Below are 15,156 nucleotides of genomic sequence, written 5' to 3' on the forward strand. Positions count from 1 at the left end.
CACATACACAGTCACGCATGTATACCTTACGTCCCACATGCTCTTGATATAATAGGACTGAAACTCCTCCAATCAAAAGATGAGGCCTATATGCCCTAATTTTGCCTCTAGGCAGGGACTTGGGATTTTTCCAATCACTAGAGTATGGTGGAAGTGACGCTATGTGACTTTCAAGATTGGGTCATAAAAGGGTAGAGCTTCCACCAGGCATGCATTCTCTCTCTCTCTCTATATATATATATATTCTCCCTCTCTCTATCTCTCCCCTCTCCCCAAACCTCTTTTGACATCCCTTAACCTTCAGGAAAGTCATGTTAAAACCCTCTGGCCTTGTCGCAAGATAAAATCACATAATTACATGCCATAGGAACTTAACTCTTGTTTATGTCACTTACCCTATAGGAAAATTGCTCTCATTATACAGTACATTATTTCACTTAAAGTTGTGGTTTCCAAGCACCTACCAAAAATTTTGAGTGCAGATTTACCGTACACTATAAGGTAGCAAGTGTGTGGTCATTTGTCCAGTGTTGAGGGGCAGGAGCCCCTTAGGACCTACATGCCAGTGAGTGGACACTTGGAAAATCACTCAAGGGAAATAGCCAGGGGACTCACCAGAACAGGTCTGGATCACTTGGCCCAATTCTCCCACACTACCAAGGAAGTCTCCTTCCAGTTCCATATTTGAATAATGTTTATGAGGTTTACTTTTATGAAGAAAACAAGCATTGCTATTTAGTACACATAATTCCTTACCCATTGCATTTTCCCATCCTGAATGGCAGTTTATTAGGTATGCAGCAATGATCTAACAATGGAAGAGAGAATCTTCTGTTCATTAGAGTAGACGTCAATTTATTAATCATCCAACAAATATTTATTAAAGCTAGTTATTTCCAGTAATATTGCAAAAGCTATTGTATTAGTCAGGGTTCTCTAGAGGGACAGAACTAATGTGATACATAGAGAGAGGCGTTTGTTAAGTATTAATTCACATGATCACAAGGTCCCACAATAGGCTGTCTGCAGGCAGAGGAGCAAGGAGAGCCAGTCCAAGTCCCAAAACTGAGAAACTTGGAGTCCAATGTTCGAAGGAAGGAAGCATCCAGCATGGGAGAAAGGTGTAGGCTGGGAGGCTAGACCAGTCTCTCTCCTACATTTTTCTGCCTGCTTATATTCTAGTCTCGACAGCAGCTGATTAGATTGTGCTCACCCAGATTAAGGGTGGGTCTGCCTTTCCTAGCCCACTGACTCAAACATTAATCTCCTTTGGCAACACCCTCACAGACACACCCAGGATCAATACTTTGTATCCTTCAATCTAATCAAGTTGACAGTATTCAGCATCACAGTTATATTCAGAAAGAGTTCTTGGGATAAAAACAAAAACCAAGAATTCTGGACAGAATATTAAAAGCATCTATTTGTTCATATTTGAGCTGCCAAAAACTAAGTAAAAATCTGCGAGAGCAAAAGAGAAGAAGTAAGAAAGTAAGACTTCAGAGGGATGCACAAACCCTAGAGCTAGAGTTTGCCTTTGGGGAACTAGCGGATTCCTGGAGGGTCAGAGCTGGGGTTTAATGAGTTAGCTATGCAGGAGATAAAAAGATAAAGCCTGGAACTTTAAGCAGGTTGGAAGTTTGGAACCATGACTGACATAATTCTGACTCCTCAGGAAAAAAAAAATTCTCCATGGCTAACTTGGAGAAAAAATGCCCACAGTAGGAGCAGGCCTAGAAATGTGACCGACTTGGCCTTGGCTCTAGAATGGCAGAAAAACAGACAAATAGCCTCTGACAATTTCTAATCACCTCTGTGTTTCAAGTAAAAAATTCATATTACAAATATGACAATAACAAAAAGTTCTTTCTGGAGAATAAAACTTAAATCCAGATATGAAATTATTTCCCCAGATAAATATCCAAGGATCATGAGCTCATGATGAAAATTTTAAACAAACACAAAATAATCCATCATCAATAAGACTCACCAGGAATGATAAAACACAATTTATGTACCTAGCCAAACCTGCAAAATTACTAGCTTATCAGGGACAGAAAACAAAATAGATGCATACAATATGTTTTTAAAAATTAAAAATTAAAAAGCAAACTGAAAGTATAATGAAGGAACCATCAAAACTGAAAGAACCCCCCAAACTTTAAAGAATCAAATAGAATTTTTAGAAATGAAAATATGATGATTAAAATTGGGACCTCTATGAATATGTTAGAGAGCTTATGTTAGACACAAGTGAAGAGAAAATAAGTAAACTGGAAGGTAGATCTGAAGAAATTGTCTGGAAAAGTCAACATCAGTGTGGGAGAGACTATGAATTAGAAATACAATTTAAGAGATGTAGAAATAGGAAGTTCCAATGTGTGTGTGTGTGTGTGTGTGTGTGTGTGGTATACACACAAGCATTTAAAATAATTTAAACCCCGTGTTTTGCTCTAAAAACAAGGCAACAATGAAAACAGACACAACACCTTAACTTTCAAACATATAATCTAGATGGAGAAAGCTAGAAGAAACAGATACTGACACATAATTAGAAATACAGTAAGTGTGCCAGGAAGAGGCTATAGAGTTCTATGAAAACATTTAAAGTGGGCCCTACCAAGTCTTCAAAGTCAGAGAAGGCCTCCCTAAAGAAGTGAAATTCAGTTTTAAAGCTAAATTTAAGTAGACATTTAAAAATATATAGCTGTTTGTTTGTGACTGTCCAGCACTGGAATTCCTTCCAAATTGAGGACTCTGCCCCTGTGTGAGCCTTGGCTGAAGCAAGGACCCAGCCTCCTTCTGTGAAAGCACCTCAGAGAACATCAGAGCTAGCTCAGCCAGTCAGATATTCCCAGGCAGAACTCTTCAGTTTGGGGTGAATGACAGAAAAAAAAACAGGAGCAATTTATATTTCATTTTTGCAAAATCAAAAACAAAAATCTACCAATCAATAAAAATGTTAGGTACTAGTGGTGCCAACATGAACAATCGGTGCAGCCTAACCAGATAGTTGTGTGGTATAACTTGGCTGAGATTCCACCTGTCTGGCTCCAAAAACTAGTTCCCTAGCCTGTTCTAAGATTCTATGAACTACCCCATTTATTGCTAATGAGCTCCCTTTTTTGCTAAAGTTAACCAGAATCAACTGCTTCTTGCAGCTAAGATCACTGTCTACTGAAATAGGGACTGGTGGCTAAGGGGTCTGTGGGAAAGGAGTAGAGACAGGGAAAGCATCGCAGGCTGTGGGGCAATTTTTTCATCTCCCTATGTCGGGATAAGCACACTCCCCACAATCATCTGCACAGAGTGTGACAAACCCTCCTCAAAGTTTTGGTCTATTTTTAATGATTTTCCCCTTCCAGGGATATGTTTGGATGTGGTTTGGAAAATAAAGTAAACAAGCATCCCAGTTTCCAAAGACTGCTATTCTTCATACTCTTGCAAGAAAGTTCTTAAAACCTTTGATTCTTCAATGATTCCTTTTTTTCTAAATAAGCTAAATTATGCTTGTCAGTGGAATGAATATAAGCTTCTTTGCTGGCTAAACAGAAATGCATTTAACGAATTATCTGGCCAGGTTTTTTAATGGAATGTGGGCCATATGTAAATAAAATAAAAAGATGATGTTCAACATCTAATGAAGATCATGGCTCAATAACTACTTTTATTAATGAATAATAACTAGTGTAAGTTTACATTAGTCAATGTTATGATGGTGTTCTGCTTTTTCATATGCTCTACATTCACTTTTTTGGCTTGGAGATCCTTTATAAAATCAATACCTGGAATAACTTTTCGCACATCTTGTAAAATTTGGAGAACAATTTTGCTCTTAAAAATTATTATAAGCCATTATAGAAAGTATATCTTTAATTTTATAACAGGTTGTTTTATACTAAATCTTTATTCAGAACATCTCCAGTTATTATATTGTTACTATGGAAATTCACAATCTGCTTTATGACATAGTTTTAGAAATGTATTGCTATTAGTCTTGAATAACAAGTAGAAGGTTACCAGCAGAGAAAATCAGGAAAGCATTCTGAGCAAAAGGAACCACAAAAGGAAACGGAAAAGGTTATAAAGGAAAAAAACACTGCAAATTTTAGGAGTGCCAAGTGACATAGAGAACAGAACAGCTGTATACAGGGCAAGGAGGGGTTGGAAACTGTGGACCGGGTTAATGATGAGAAATGTAGAAAGAAAATAAAATGTCAGTACCTTCCAGATTCGTTTCGTTATGCTAAGGGGAAAAGTTAAGCCCTGAAAGCTGACTCACTCATGTTAACATGACTGTTTTTCTTCTCTGCTGCATGACTGTTGCTTTCTGACTTTTGTGTTGAGATGTTATACAGTAACTAAACTCCCTGTTCTTTATTCAAACTAGACTAAATGACACTGGAAATAGAGACCCTTGTGACTGTTACCTCTTTACAATAACATGTAAAAAAATCCCCTTAGAGTGGAACCAATAGTAGTCAATCAAATCTTATATCTGTATGTTGCCTTTGCATGGAAAGTGTAACCTATTCAGCACCTCCGTTTTCTTCTGCATGAATTATCCTTATTTTTCACCACAGCAGGAGCACAGATCACCATTCTTTGGTGTAGCTCTTCTCCCTGGACCATGCCCTCATACTTTCCATTTTAATGAGCTTTCCTTAAATTAGATTCTGACCCTTTTGATTATCTTAGGTTGACATAATTAATCATATCCCTTTCTGTCTGAGTCCAGAATCAATTGAAAAAATACAGACAGCAGTCACACAGGAAAAAAAATGCCAGCTTTATTGCTGATAAAGTTAATTGGAAAACCCAGCTTGGATGTGCAATAGGACCTTGTAATTCTCTCAATGCACACCATAGATTAAACTTGTGAATTTAGGTCTAAACTGAGCTGGACAACAGTTGTCTTCACTACAAAGGAGAAAGGTTTCAAATGCAAGAGATTATTGGGGGCCCTGAGAACATACCTATCCAACTAGGAAAAAAAAAGGGAAAGGGTCTGTAGGAAGAAGGCTGGGCCACCCTGAACCACAAGTCCATTCTCCCAATTTCTCATCAGTCCTATAAATCACTCCTCTCCCTCAGCAGCTTCCTGATTTACCTTCTGGGACAGAAAGCCCCGCATGCTGTAGAGAATGCGAGGTGCAAAGCATAAAGGAGACCAGAATCACAGTTTGGGCCCAGATCTGTTGTTACCACCATTTGGACTTGACTGTGGTCAATGGTGAGCAAGATGGGAGAGTGCTGACATCACCAAGCTGGCCTTCTGGCTTTTAGAAATGAGACAGATGGGACTGGAGACAAGAAACCCGAACTAGAATGGTGCAAGGGATATGCAGAATTTGACACCTCAGGATAAGAAAGGGAAAGCTACTTTTAGAATTTAGAAAAGGAATTTAGGATCATCAGATGAAATGTCACTGTTACAAAGTTCTTTGCAAAGAAGGAAACTATGCTTTCTGTGAGGCAAATAGAAACATTTGTCTTTCTACTGACCTGATAGCTATAAACACAACAAAGTAAAAACCATAATTTTGGTATATATATTTAATAATACAGAAAGCTGTTTACAACATTTTACACAATGAAAATAAAATTGTGGGTCAGGTGCAGTTGCTAATGCCTATAATCCCAACACTTTCAGAGACCAAGGCGAGAGGATCACTTGAGGCCCAGAGTTCAAGACCAGCCTTGGCAACATAGTGAGACTCCATCTCTACACAAAATTTAAAAGTCAATTAAAAAAAAAGAAAATTGCAAAAGGGAACTTAACATGATCATATCTTTGTATATATGTGTGTGTGTGTGTGTATGTGTGTGTATGTGTATGTGTGTGTATGTGTGTGTGTGTATGTGTGTGTGTGTATGTGTGTGTGTGTGTGTGTGTGTGTATATATATATATATATAGTTTTTGCAAACTGGTCTTTGCCATCACAACTACACAGACATACCCAGAAAAATATACACCAAAATGCTAAAAGTGGTCATATTTAGGTGCCAGGATTGTGGAATTTTTTAAAGCTTTTGCTTATTGCTACATATTCCTTATGTCACATAGTCCTACAATAGTAAAACATGGCTTTTGCAAATTTAAGAAAAATAATTTTTAAAAATTAAAAAATACCACATAATTTCAGTATTTTAAGGTTTAAGGATTTATTCAAAGTGTATTTAGCATCTTCTATATCTAGCAGGCATTATCACCTGGCTGAAGTTGGGAATATAACCTCAATAAACATTTTCTAAATCCATTATTGCATAATCCATATAACAGTAGATCAGTAGGTCTCAGATATGTTTATATTACTGATCCCTAATAATAATGACTGAGCTAATGCCCAGTGCATTAAATAAGGAGAAAAATCTTCAATGTCTTTATCTTAGCATATTTTTTGACAAATTGTTTCAACTGAGAGTGAATGTAGGGACTTGTTCAGCTCAAAGGCAGCAAGAATTTGGACTTTGTACAAGGTGAAAATATATATGCATCACACGTGCTCCTTCTTGCACACCCAGACTGAGCCTTCTGGAAGGCAGCTAGTGTTGAAAGTGTGGGCGATTCTAGAGTCCTGCAGTCTAAATTCAATTCTTTACTCCACCACTGACTATCTGTGCAATCTTAGGCAAGTACCTTAACTTTTTACAGCCTCGGTTTGCCCATTTATAAAACAGGGACAATTATCTCACACATTTGTACAGGAGATTAAATGAGAACTTGTATCTCAAGTTCATAAGACAAATAAAGTCTCAAAAATGTTATTATTAGGGTTTGAAAAACTCATGTCCCTTGAATATTAAATTATTATCTATATGTCCACATTCATTCTCAGATCAGGGTAGTATGGAAAATTTTTAAAAAGGGAAGAAGCAGGAAAGGAAGGTATTGCAAAATATTACAAGAACGAAAGAAGCAAATGGGACAAGTAGTCATGTCTTTAAGGAGGCCAGACAGAATGGCATTTACAACCAAATTGTGTGGGAAAAGTCTCAGGGCTTTTTTTTCTTCCACCTCAGGCTGATTTTCTTCTCATCTAGTCCAATCAGTTACTCATAGGAACTGGAAGAAGCTGTCATGTGAGGAGGTAAAAAGTGGTAAGAAAAGGGCCGCAAGTGACACTTAGGAATCACTGGCTTTGGCCACAGAGTATTGGCCCATTCACAGACAGCAAGTCCATTGTTTGCCCATAGACAGGTGTATTCAGAGGGACAAATACATAAATGCTATTTTACAGACATGAATGTTCTTCCATTGAATATCTGCACACAGAATGACATTAAATATAGCTCATCTCACCTTCCACTCATCTCTTAGTTGTAAATGCCATCAGTCTCTAAACAGAACCAATGCTGGGCAGGGAACGGGCAGCAAGAACCTGAAATGTACCATTTTGCAAGACAGTGATAAAGTGCTCAAAATCTGATGGTGCTATATTAAAAGGACACAGAAATCAGTGTGAAGTGGCTTCCACTGGCCAAGTCAGGGACAAATTGAGCATCAGAGTAAACAATGATGATAATGAATCATAACCAATTAGATAAAATTAGAAAGCATGAGTCCATAATGACATAAATGAATGAACAAACTGATGAGAAGAAACAGCTCTTAACAGAATGCCCACTAACAAATAAAGGAAGACTGATGGAATTAGAAAATCTTCATTTTTTAGGCATTAGAGTAATAATTGATTCAGGCAATAACTGATCATTAATAGATGCTAAAACCAAGGTGTGAAAGTTTGAAAAGGAACAAAATATTGGCATAGTCTCAAAACATCTCCCTATAATGTACTGTGAATTGCAAAAGAAAAAGTGGCAGTCTTTGCCATTCAAATGACTGAGGAACTTAGTTACAAAAAAACTCTGTATTATCAAATGTCCCAGAAGCAATTCTGGGAAGACATAAAACATACTCATTTGTGAGAATTTCTTTTTTAAAAAGGAGGAAGATTTGTTCTGAGAAAGCAGTATTGTGCCCTGCAAAGACAGCAAAGATGAATCAGGCTATGGTCTTGGTGGCTTTTTTCTAAGTATATTCATCTTTTCAAGGCGAGTGTTCAGGCAAGTATTCTGAGGAAAATGAGAGCTCCATGCGTGAATGATTCATTTTCTCATCATGCAAATTTTTCTTCTATGTGTTATCGCTGGGATATCAGTTTAAATGGAGAGTACAAAATGAATGCTCAATTGTTGATATTTTATAAAATCCTTCAAAGCCCCATGTTCAATTGAATAAAGATTTAGAGCTTAAGTCACCTATTTTATATTATGCTGTATATTTTACCATATAAAGGGGCGGAAAGTTGAGATTTACAAAACTAAGGGAGGGACTAGTTTCTACTACAGCCACCAGGTGACATGAGCCTAAAGTTGGAGATCTTGAGTGAACAGGAAGAATATGATGAGGGGACCAGGGTGATGGACATATGTTCATCAATGTGGTGAAAGAAAGGAATGTGTCGCCAGAAGGATGAAAACAGGAAAGCCTCTTTAGTAAGGCAGCTTCTAAAACTGCTAGACACTCCATTCTTGTATCCAATAAATATTTGCTAAATTCCTACTCTATATGTGCCAGACACTGTGCTAGTTATGGAGGATATAGCAAAATAGACACCGGGGACCTTGCCTGTACAACACTCACAGTCTAATTTGTGGTGGAAGTGGATATGGAAAAGTAAGCAACAGTCCCACACGGTCCAGCACTTACTAGGTTATGTGCCATGTGCTGTGAAAGCACAGAGAAGCAGCACTGAAACCCAAGAGGAAGACAGGAGGAAGATATTCCAGAAGGAGACCTCATATTTATACATTACCTCAAAGGCCAAGGGTGTCTGCCCTTCCTCTGATTAAACCGATCACCAGAAATATGGTCAAGCCAAGAAAAAGCCGTTTAAGAAATAAGGCGAGTTTATATGGAAGGAAATGTAGAAGGAAAAAAAAACATTTTCAATGTTGCTCCCTGTTTTCTTTATCGATCCAGATACAAGTCATTGATGAAATAAAGTAGGAGGAAAAAAGATGTAAAAAGGAGGAGACAATAATATAAACACTATCATCACCAAAACTAAAAGTAACATGTTCCTATGAGCAGTGCCCTGACTAGGACAGAACCTGGCCAAGAGTGGATTTTCCAGATATGTTTATTCTGGTAATGAGAGTGCACATTGAGTTAAACTTTCAAGAAGGATTTTTGCAACCAAATTCAAGAATCTTGGGCAATTCATTCAGTCTCTGTCTAGGAATGTATCCAAAGTATGGGGAAAACTCAAAGAGTTGCTGAGTAAGTGTGTTAAACAAGTATTATTTATAATTTGGAAAAATGGAAATAACCTAATGTATAGTAGTAGAAAATTGTTAATTACATTTAATACATCCATAGGATGGAATTTTGTGCAATCATGAAAATTGAGTTGGAGGCAATAGATCAGAACGAACACATTCTTGCTGTGGGCTGTGTCTTTCTTGGGGTGTACACTTTTTCAGCCAGAGCTAAAGCTCCCTGTTTTCACACATTACTTTCTCTCCCCCCACTTTTTTCCTAACCACAACCCTTCATATACATTTGTAGGCTTTTCTCTCCATTTATTTATCTTAGTAACAAACCCTAATTCATTCCTCTTCTAATTAATTTTCATACTGGATATATTTCAAAGTAGGTTTTCATGACTTTGGAAACAAATTAAAAAACTGTGTGTATGTATGTGCAGGCACACACAACTTGTACATGCAGTGACTATGTAAAAATATACAGCTAACAGGCAACGATGATAACCCCTAGAAAAGAAGAGGACTGCATGACAAGAAAACTGAAGTAAAAGGAGGCTTCCTTTCACTGATTATTCTTTGGTACTAGTTTTAATATCATAAACATTGTCTTAGTCTGTTCAGCCCACTGTAACAAAACTACACACCAGGTGGCTTTTAAACAGCAGGAATTTATTTCTCATGGTTCCAGAGGCTGAGAAGTCCAAGATTAAGGCAGCAGCAAATTCCGTGTCTGGTGAGAGCCCACTTTCTGCCTCATAGACAGAGCCTTCTTGTTTTGTTCTTACATGGTAGAAGAGGTGGGGGAGGTCTCTCTCAGACTTTGTGTGTGTGTGTGTGTGTGTGTGTGCGTGCGTGCTGGGATTACAGGCGTGAGCCACCGCACCCAGCCTCAGGACTCTTTTATAAGGACACTAACCTCATTCATGAGGGCCCCACCCTCATTACCTAATCACCTCCCAAAGGCCCCACCTCCTTTCAACATCCGTCATTTCAAAATCTGATTCTGAGGGGACACAAGTGTTCAGCCTATAGCAAATGTATTATCTGGTCAATATATAAATAAATATATCTTGTAAATGGAATGTAGAAATAATCTGATAGAACATGATCATTTTCATATAAGCAAGCATAGACCCAGAAAAATGAAGCAATTGTCCCAAGGTCACATAATAAATTAGTGCAAGTGCTGATATTAAAAGGAAAAGGATCTGGCAGGGACAGAAACAAATTTACCGAGAATCTGGCATCTAATTCACTTAATACCTCTGAGAAAAACGTTTTTAAAGATGAAGAAATTGATGCTCAGAAACATCATGTAATGCTAAAGGCAACACAGCTGAGGAGAAGCTCAGGTTCAAATTTGATTCTACCATCCAACTCTCTGGGCTCTGCTCTTTTTGAGTCTTTATGCTGCTCTGCCCCTCTCAATCCCATAGTCAGCTAAATTCTGTGTTGTTTATCTAGTCCATGCTGTCCAAGACACAATCCCTCATTCTTTTGAATTCACCCTTATTAATCTGCACCATCCCAAAGGGCAACACTCTACATCCATCCAAACTTTACTTTTTCTAAATAGAAGAGAATCTTCCTAAAGAGAGACTCGTAAGTCAACACATTTTCACAGCATTTCAAATATCATTGTTTCACAAAGAAATCTACTATTTATAATCTTTTTAAACTGAAAAGCTACTCTACCTTCCTTTATACAGTACCATTAGGCTGTGGGCTTATAAACCTGAGCCATATCATTTCTCCCACCCTTTATTGGAAGGTGCAGCAGTCAGGGCTTCTGCAAAAATCAGATGATCCACATAAATACAGTAATTGAAAATACAATAAAGAAACTATCTACATTTGTTTAAGCAAAAGTGGTTGAGAGAAACCACAAAGAGATGGTCAAGCTCCCTGGGTTAGCAACAGCAGGGAGACATTATCACTCCTTGGCATGAAGAGACGAGGGAGGGGGCAGTTATTATAACCCAGTAAGAAATGAGGCATTCAGTTACTGCCACTGTTGCCCAGCTAGGAGGAAGTCAGGGAAATAAATAGCATAATATCACACTCCTCCTACCCTCTGATTTCCTCTGCTGATGTTGCCATTGGTCTAACCCAGCTGAAACCAGAGGGCAAGGGGACCGGTTAAGGAATACCTCCCAGGATTCGGCGTGAGGTGCCAAGGGGCAGAAAGTTGATCTGTGAAACCATGCAAAAAGTACCCCACATGGTTTCTGCTGCATGCAGCATTATACCATTCAGTGGTCATTCCCTCCACTGACTGACTGCTGTGTGGATCTCACCTGACTACTGACTTGTAACACAAGGCTCTCTGTGGTTCTGAAATATTCTCCAGATCCATAACTGACCACCCTAGGCGGTGGACTTCTCCATCTTGAAGTTTTTTTTTTGTTGTTGTTGTTTAGATGGAGTCTTGCTCCATTGCCCAGGCTGGAGTGCAGTGGCATGATCTTGGCTCGCTGCAACCTCCACCTCCTGGGTTCAAGCGATTTTCCTCCCTCAGTCTCCTGAGTAGCTGAGAGTACATGCATGAGCCACTGCACTTGGTCCCCATCTTGACTTTTGAAAACAGGGCAATGATTGTATGTGATTGCATGTGAAATAATTCCCAAATTCTGTTCTTCATAACCTTGACATTTTCTATAAGTTCTTCCACCCAGCATCACTAAAACCTTTCAAGTCCAAGTCCCTGAAGCTCCACCCCACTGTCTTAAGAGGTACCATACATGCTGCTCCCTGGGTCCTAACACACTTCCCCTGCACCTTCTTCAAAATGCTTCAAGAATTTCCCTGGTCATTTGGCCAAGGCCATCTCAACAAAAAATTCTATATACTTCCTACCTACTTGCAAAAATGCGACATTTAAAATTAGCCTTTGAAAAGTTGCATGTAATTTCTGAGGACAGAATCAGATTTTAACATCCTAGGCCAGCTCACATTTGAAATGAAATCTTCCAGAGGCTGAGGGAGGAAGAAAGTGAGCCATAATGAAAAGCAGCCAGTACTGGAAATAAAGAGCCTGGATTTTAGTCGCAGTTCCACTGCTGAGCAGCTGAGCGACCTCAGGGAAGGTACATAAGCTTGAGTCTATCCTCAGAAATAGCGGGGAACTGAGTGAAATGATCCTCAAGACTTACTGTGTGAGTATTCAAAGCTCTTAAGAATATTTGTAAATTAAAGAACCCTTAAAATGGGGATGATGAACCTGTTTGAGGAAAAATTATATTTCTTCCATGTAACCAATGGAGTCCAAATCACTTATGGGAGAAACAGTGTTTCTTTCCTGAGCATTGCCCTTTTCTCAGGAGAATGCATTTTTGTTCAAGATTTTCTTTAGAGCAACTTTGACGTCCTTATTCCTCAGGCTATAAATTAATGGGTTGAGCATGGGCACCACAGTGGTATAGAATAGGAAAGACACCTTGCCCTGGTTCATAGCTAAAAGAGAAAAGGGTTTGAGATACATGAATGCTCCTGACCCAAAGAACAGAGAAACTGCAATTATGTGGGAGCTGCAGGTGCTGAAGGCTTTGGACCTGCCCTCCGTGGAATCAATGTGGAAGATGCTGGACAGAATGAGAGCATAGGAAATGAAGATGGTGACTGTGGGCACACCAATATCAATGCCCACAACAACAAACACTACAAGCTCATTCACATAGGTGCTGGTGCAAGCACACTCGAGAAGGGGAAGGATGTCACACATGTAGTGGTTGACAAGGTTATTGGCACAGAAGGTCACACCCATCATGCACGCTGTGTGGGCCATGGCCCCAGCCAACCCCATCCCATAGACACCCAACAAAAGGAGAAAACACACCTGGGGAGACATGGTGACCATGTACAACAGTGGGTTACAGATGGCCACATAGCGGTCATACGCCATTGCTGACAGGATGAAGGACTCAGAGACAACAAAGAAAAGAAAGAAGAAGAGCTGAGTCATACACCCTGCGTAGGAGATGCTGTTCTTCTTTAAGACAAAGCTCATCAGCATTTTGGGAGTGATAACACTGGAATAGCAGAAATCTATGAAGGACAAGTTATAGAGGAAGAAGTACATAGGGGTGTGCAAGTGAGAGTTGAGACTTATCAGGGTTATCAAGCCCAGGTTCCCCACCACAGTGACCACGTAGAAGCCTAGAAACAGGAAGAAGAGGGGGATCTGGACTCCCGGTTGGTCAGTTAAGCCTGCGAGGATAAACTGTGTCACCAAGGAGGAATTCTCAGCAGCCATTGTCATTTAAGGCATTCTGTGGGGACAAGGGAAAAAGTTATTTAGAGAGAGAGAGAGACCACTGCTGCCCTCCCAGTCATCCTTCCTTCCTTCTTGAGAATAGGAGGCACACAGAGAGATTTTGAACTTCAGCAGAGGGGGCTTTGCTGTGGCTCCCTCTGGAGCAAGCCCCGCCTCCATGGCCAGGGCAGGTGCTGCTGGCAAGGCCTCCCATCTTTACTTTGATCCCTTTGTTGCGCCCTTTCAACTCCAGTTTCTACTTAAGTTTACAGAAACTGGGGCCAGTCTCCAGGAAGAGTCCTCTTAGAGGCCGGACCCAGCCCACCTGTGCCTGGAGAGTTAGGGTTAGGGTCATCCTGGACAGAGCAGAAGGGTGAAGTGGACTTTCCCAGAGCTTTAGTACCTGAGACTGGGGACTCAGGAAAAGTTCGGACTGCTCATCCGGATTCAGCCTCTCATCCTCTTCAGCCCAGAGTTTCAGTGATGTGCCTTTAGGTCCAGCTCTTATCTTCACTTGTTCAGACAGATTGGCTGCGGAGCTATCACAGATGAAAGACTAAGCACCAGCCTGCTAGGCCCTATCCCGATGGCAGCACTGGAGCCTCGGCTGCCTCAGAACTCTTTCTGAGCTACAGTACATGACATCTGATGGAGGCTGTGCCCTGAGGCCTTTCTCCAGCTTGCAGAAAGGCGACAGCATCCTTACCATTATCAGTGACAGCCAATGACAGGAGACTGAGCAGTTTTATTCTGAGTTTGGATATCTGGGGAACTGATTAGAAGTAGAGCAGCAGAAGTTCCCCTGGGATCACAGCCCTGGATATAACAAAGTTGTGCTCATACCCTTGATAATATTTGAATGGGCTTTTAGAAACATGAAAATATTTGTTCAATTAACATCTACTCGGAAATACGCAAAGCATTGTGCAAAAACAATAATTTACCATTTGTTGAGCACTTAATGTATACCTAATCCTTTTTTTTCCTAGCATTATGCACTGACCTCAGCATGCCAGGATCCAATACCATTTTTCATATAATGCTTCATTTTAATTCTACCCCAAATTCTATGAGCTGGGTTTTATCACCCTCATTTTAGAGATGAAGTAACTCCCCAAATGTTAAGTTACAAAGGCCATATTAAAACTAGGTCCATCTTACTCCAGATTTGGTGTTCTTAATAACTGAGTTTAACACCTCTCTGTAGAAGATAATGAAGTATGTAAAGCCCAGTTCTTGCCTTCAAGACTCTGACCATGTCTTGAAAAAGACACTAGAACACACATAACTAAGCAAAAGCATGTGATAAGATCCAGAAAAGGCAAAAACAAAATGTTATGCCACTCTGATGGAGGACATTCAACCTATCACTTATATTTCAGTTCATTGCTGAGCTGCACAATACCCAGTCCAGAAGACAAACCAACCTGTCTTTTCTTGGAATTTGAGCTTGACAGTAAAAATCAATCTCGATTGGTTAAGAAGAGTTTTTTCCAAAATTGCTAACTTGTTGGGATTCCCCTAGATGGCCTCTGTCCTCTATCGTTGTTCTTTCCAGTGTTATTTTCAGCTTTCCTCAGGCTCTCATCCCCTCATCGTGAGCCTGAAGGCCTTGTAGCTTGATTCTCCT

The 15,156-nt window shown here is 39.7% G+C and overlaps 1 protein-coding gene across 1 annotated transcript; it reads right to left on the reverse strand.

The window, feature by feature from the left end:
- Positions 1–12,590: 12,590 nt before the first annotated feature.
- Positions 12,591–13,532, reverse strand: LOC100615359 (olfactory receptor 8B8). Its single transcript, XM_003952057.4, has one exon. It carries the CDS (start codon positions 13,530–13,532, stop codon positions 12,591–12,593), a length of 942 nt encoding a protein of 313 aa, XP_003952106.4.
- Between the last annotated feature and the right edge of the window lie 1,624 nt (positions 13,533–15,156).

This window comes from Pan troglodytes, chromosome 9, assembly GCF_028858775.2.
Source record: "Pan troglodytes isolate AG18354 chromosome 9, NHGRI_mPanTro3-v2.0_pri, whole genome shotgun sequence".
NCBI classification, from domain to species: Eukaryota; Metazoa; Chordata; class Mammalia; order Primates; family Hominidae; genus Pan; species Pan troglodytes.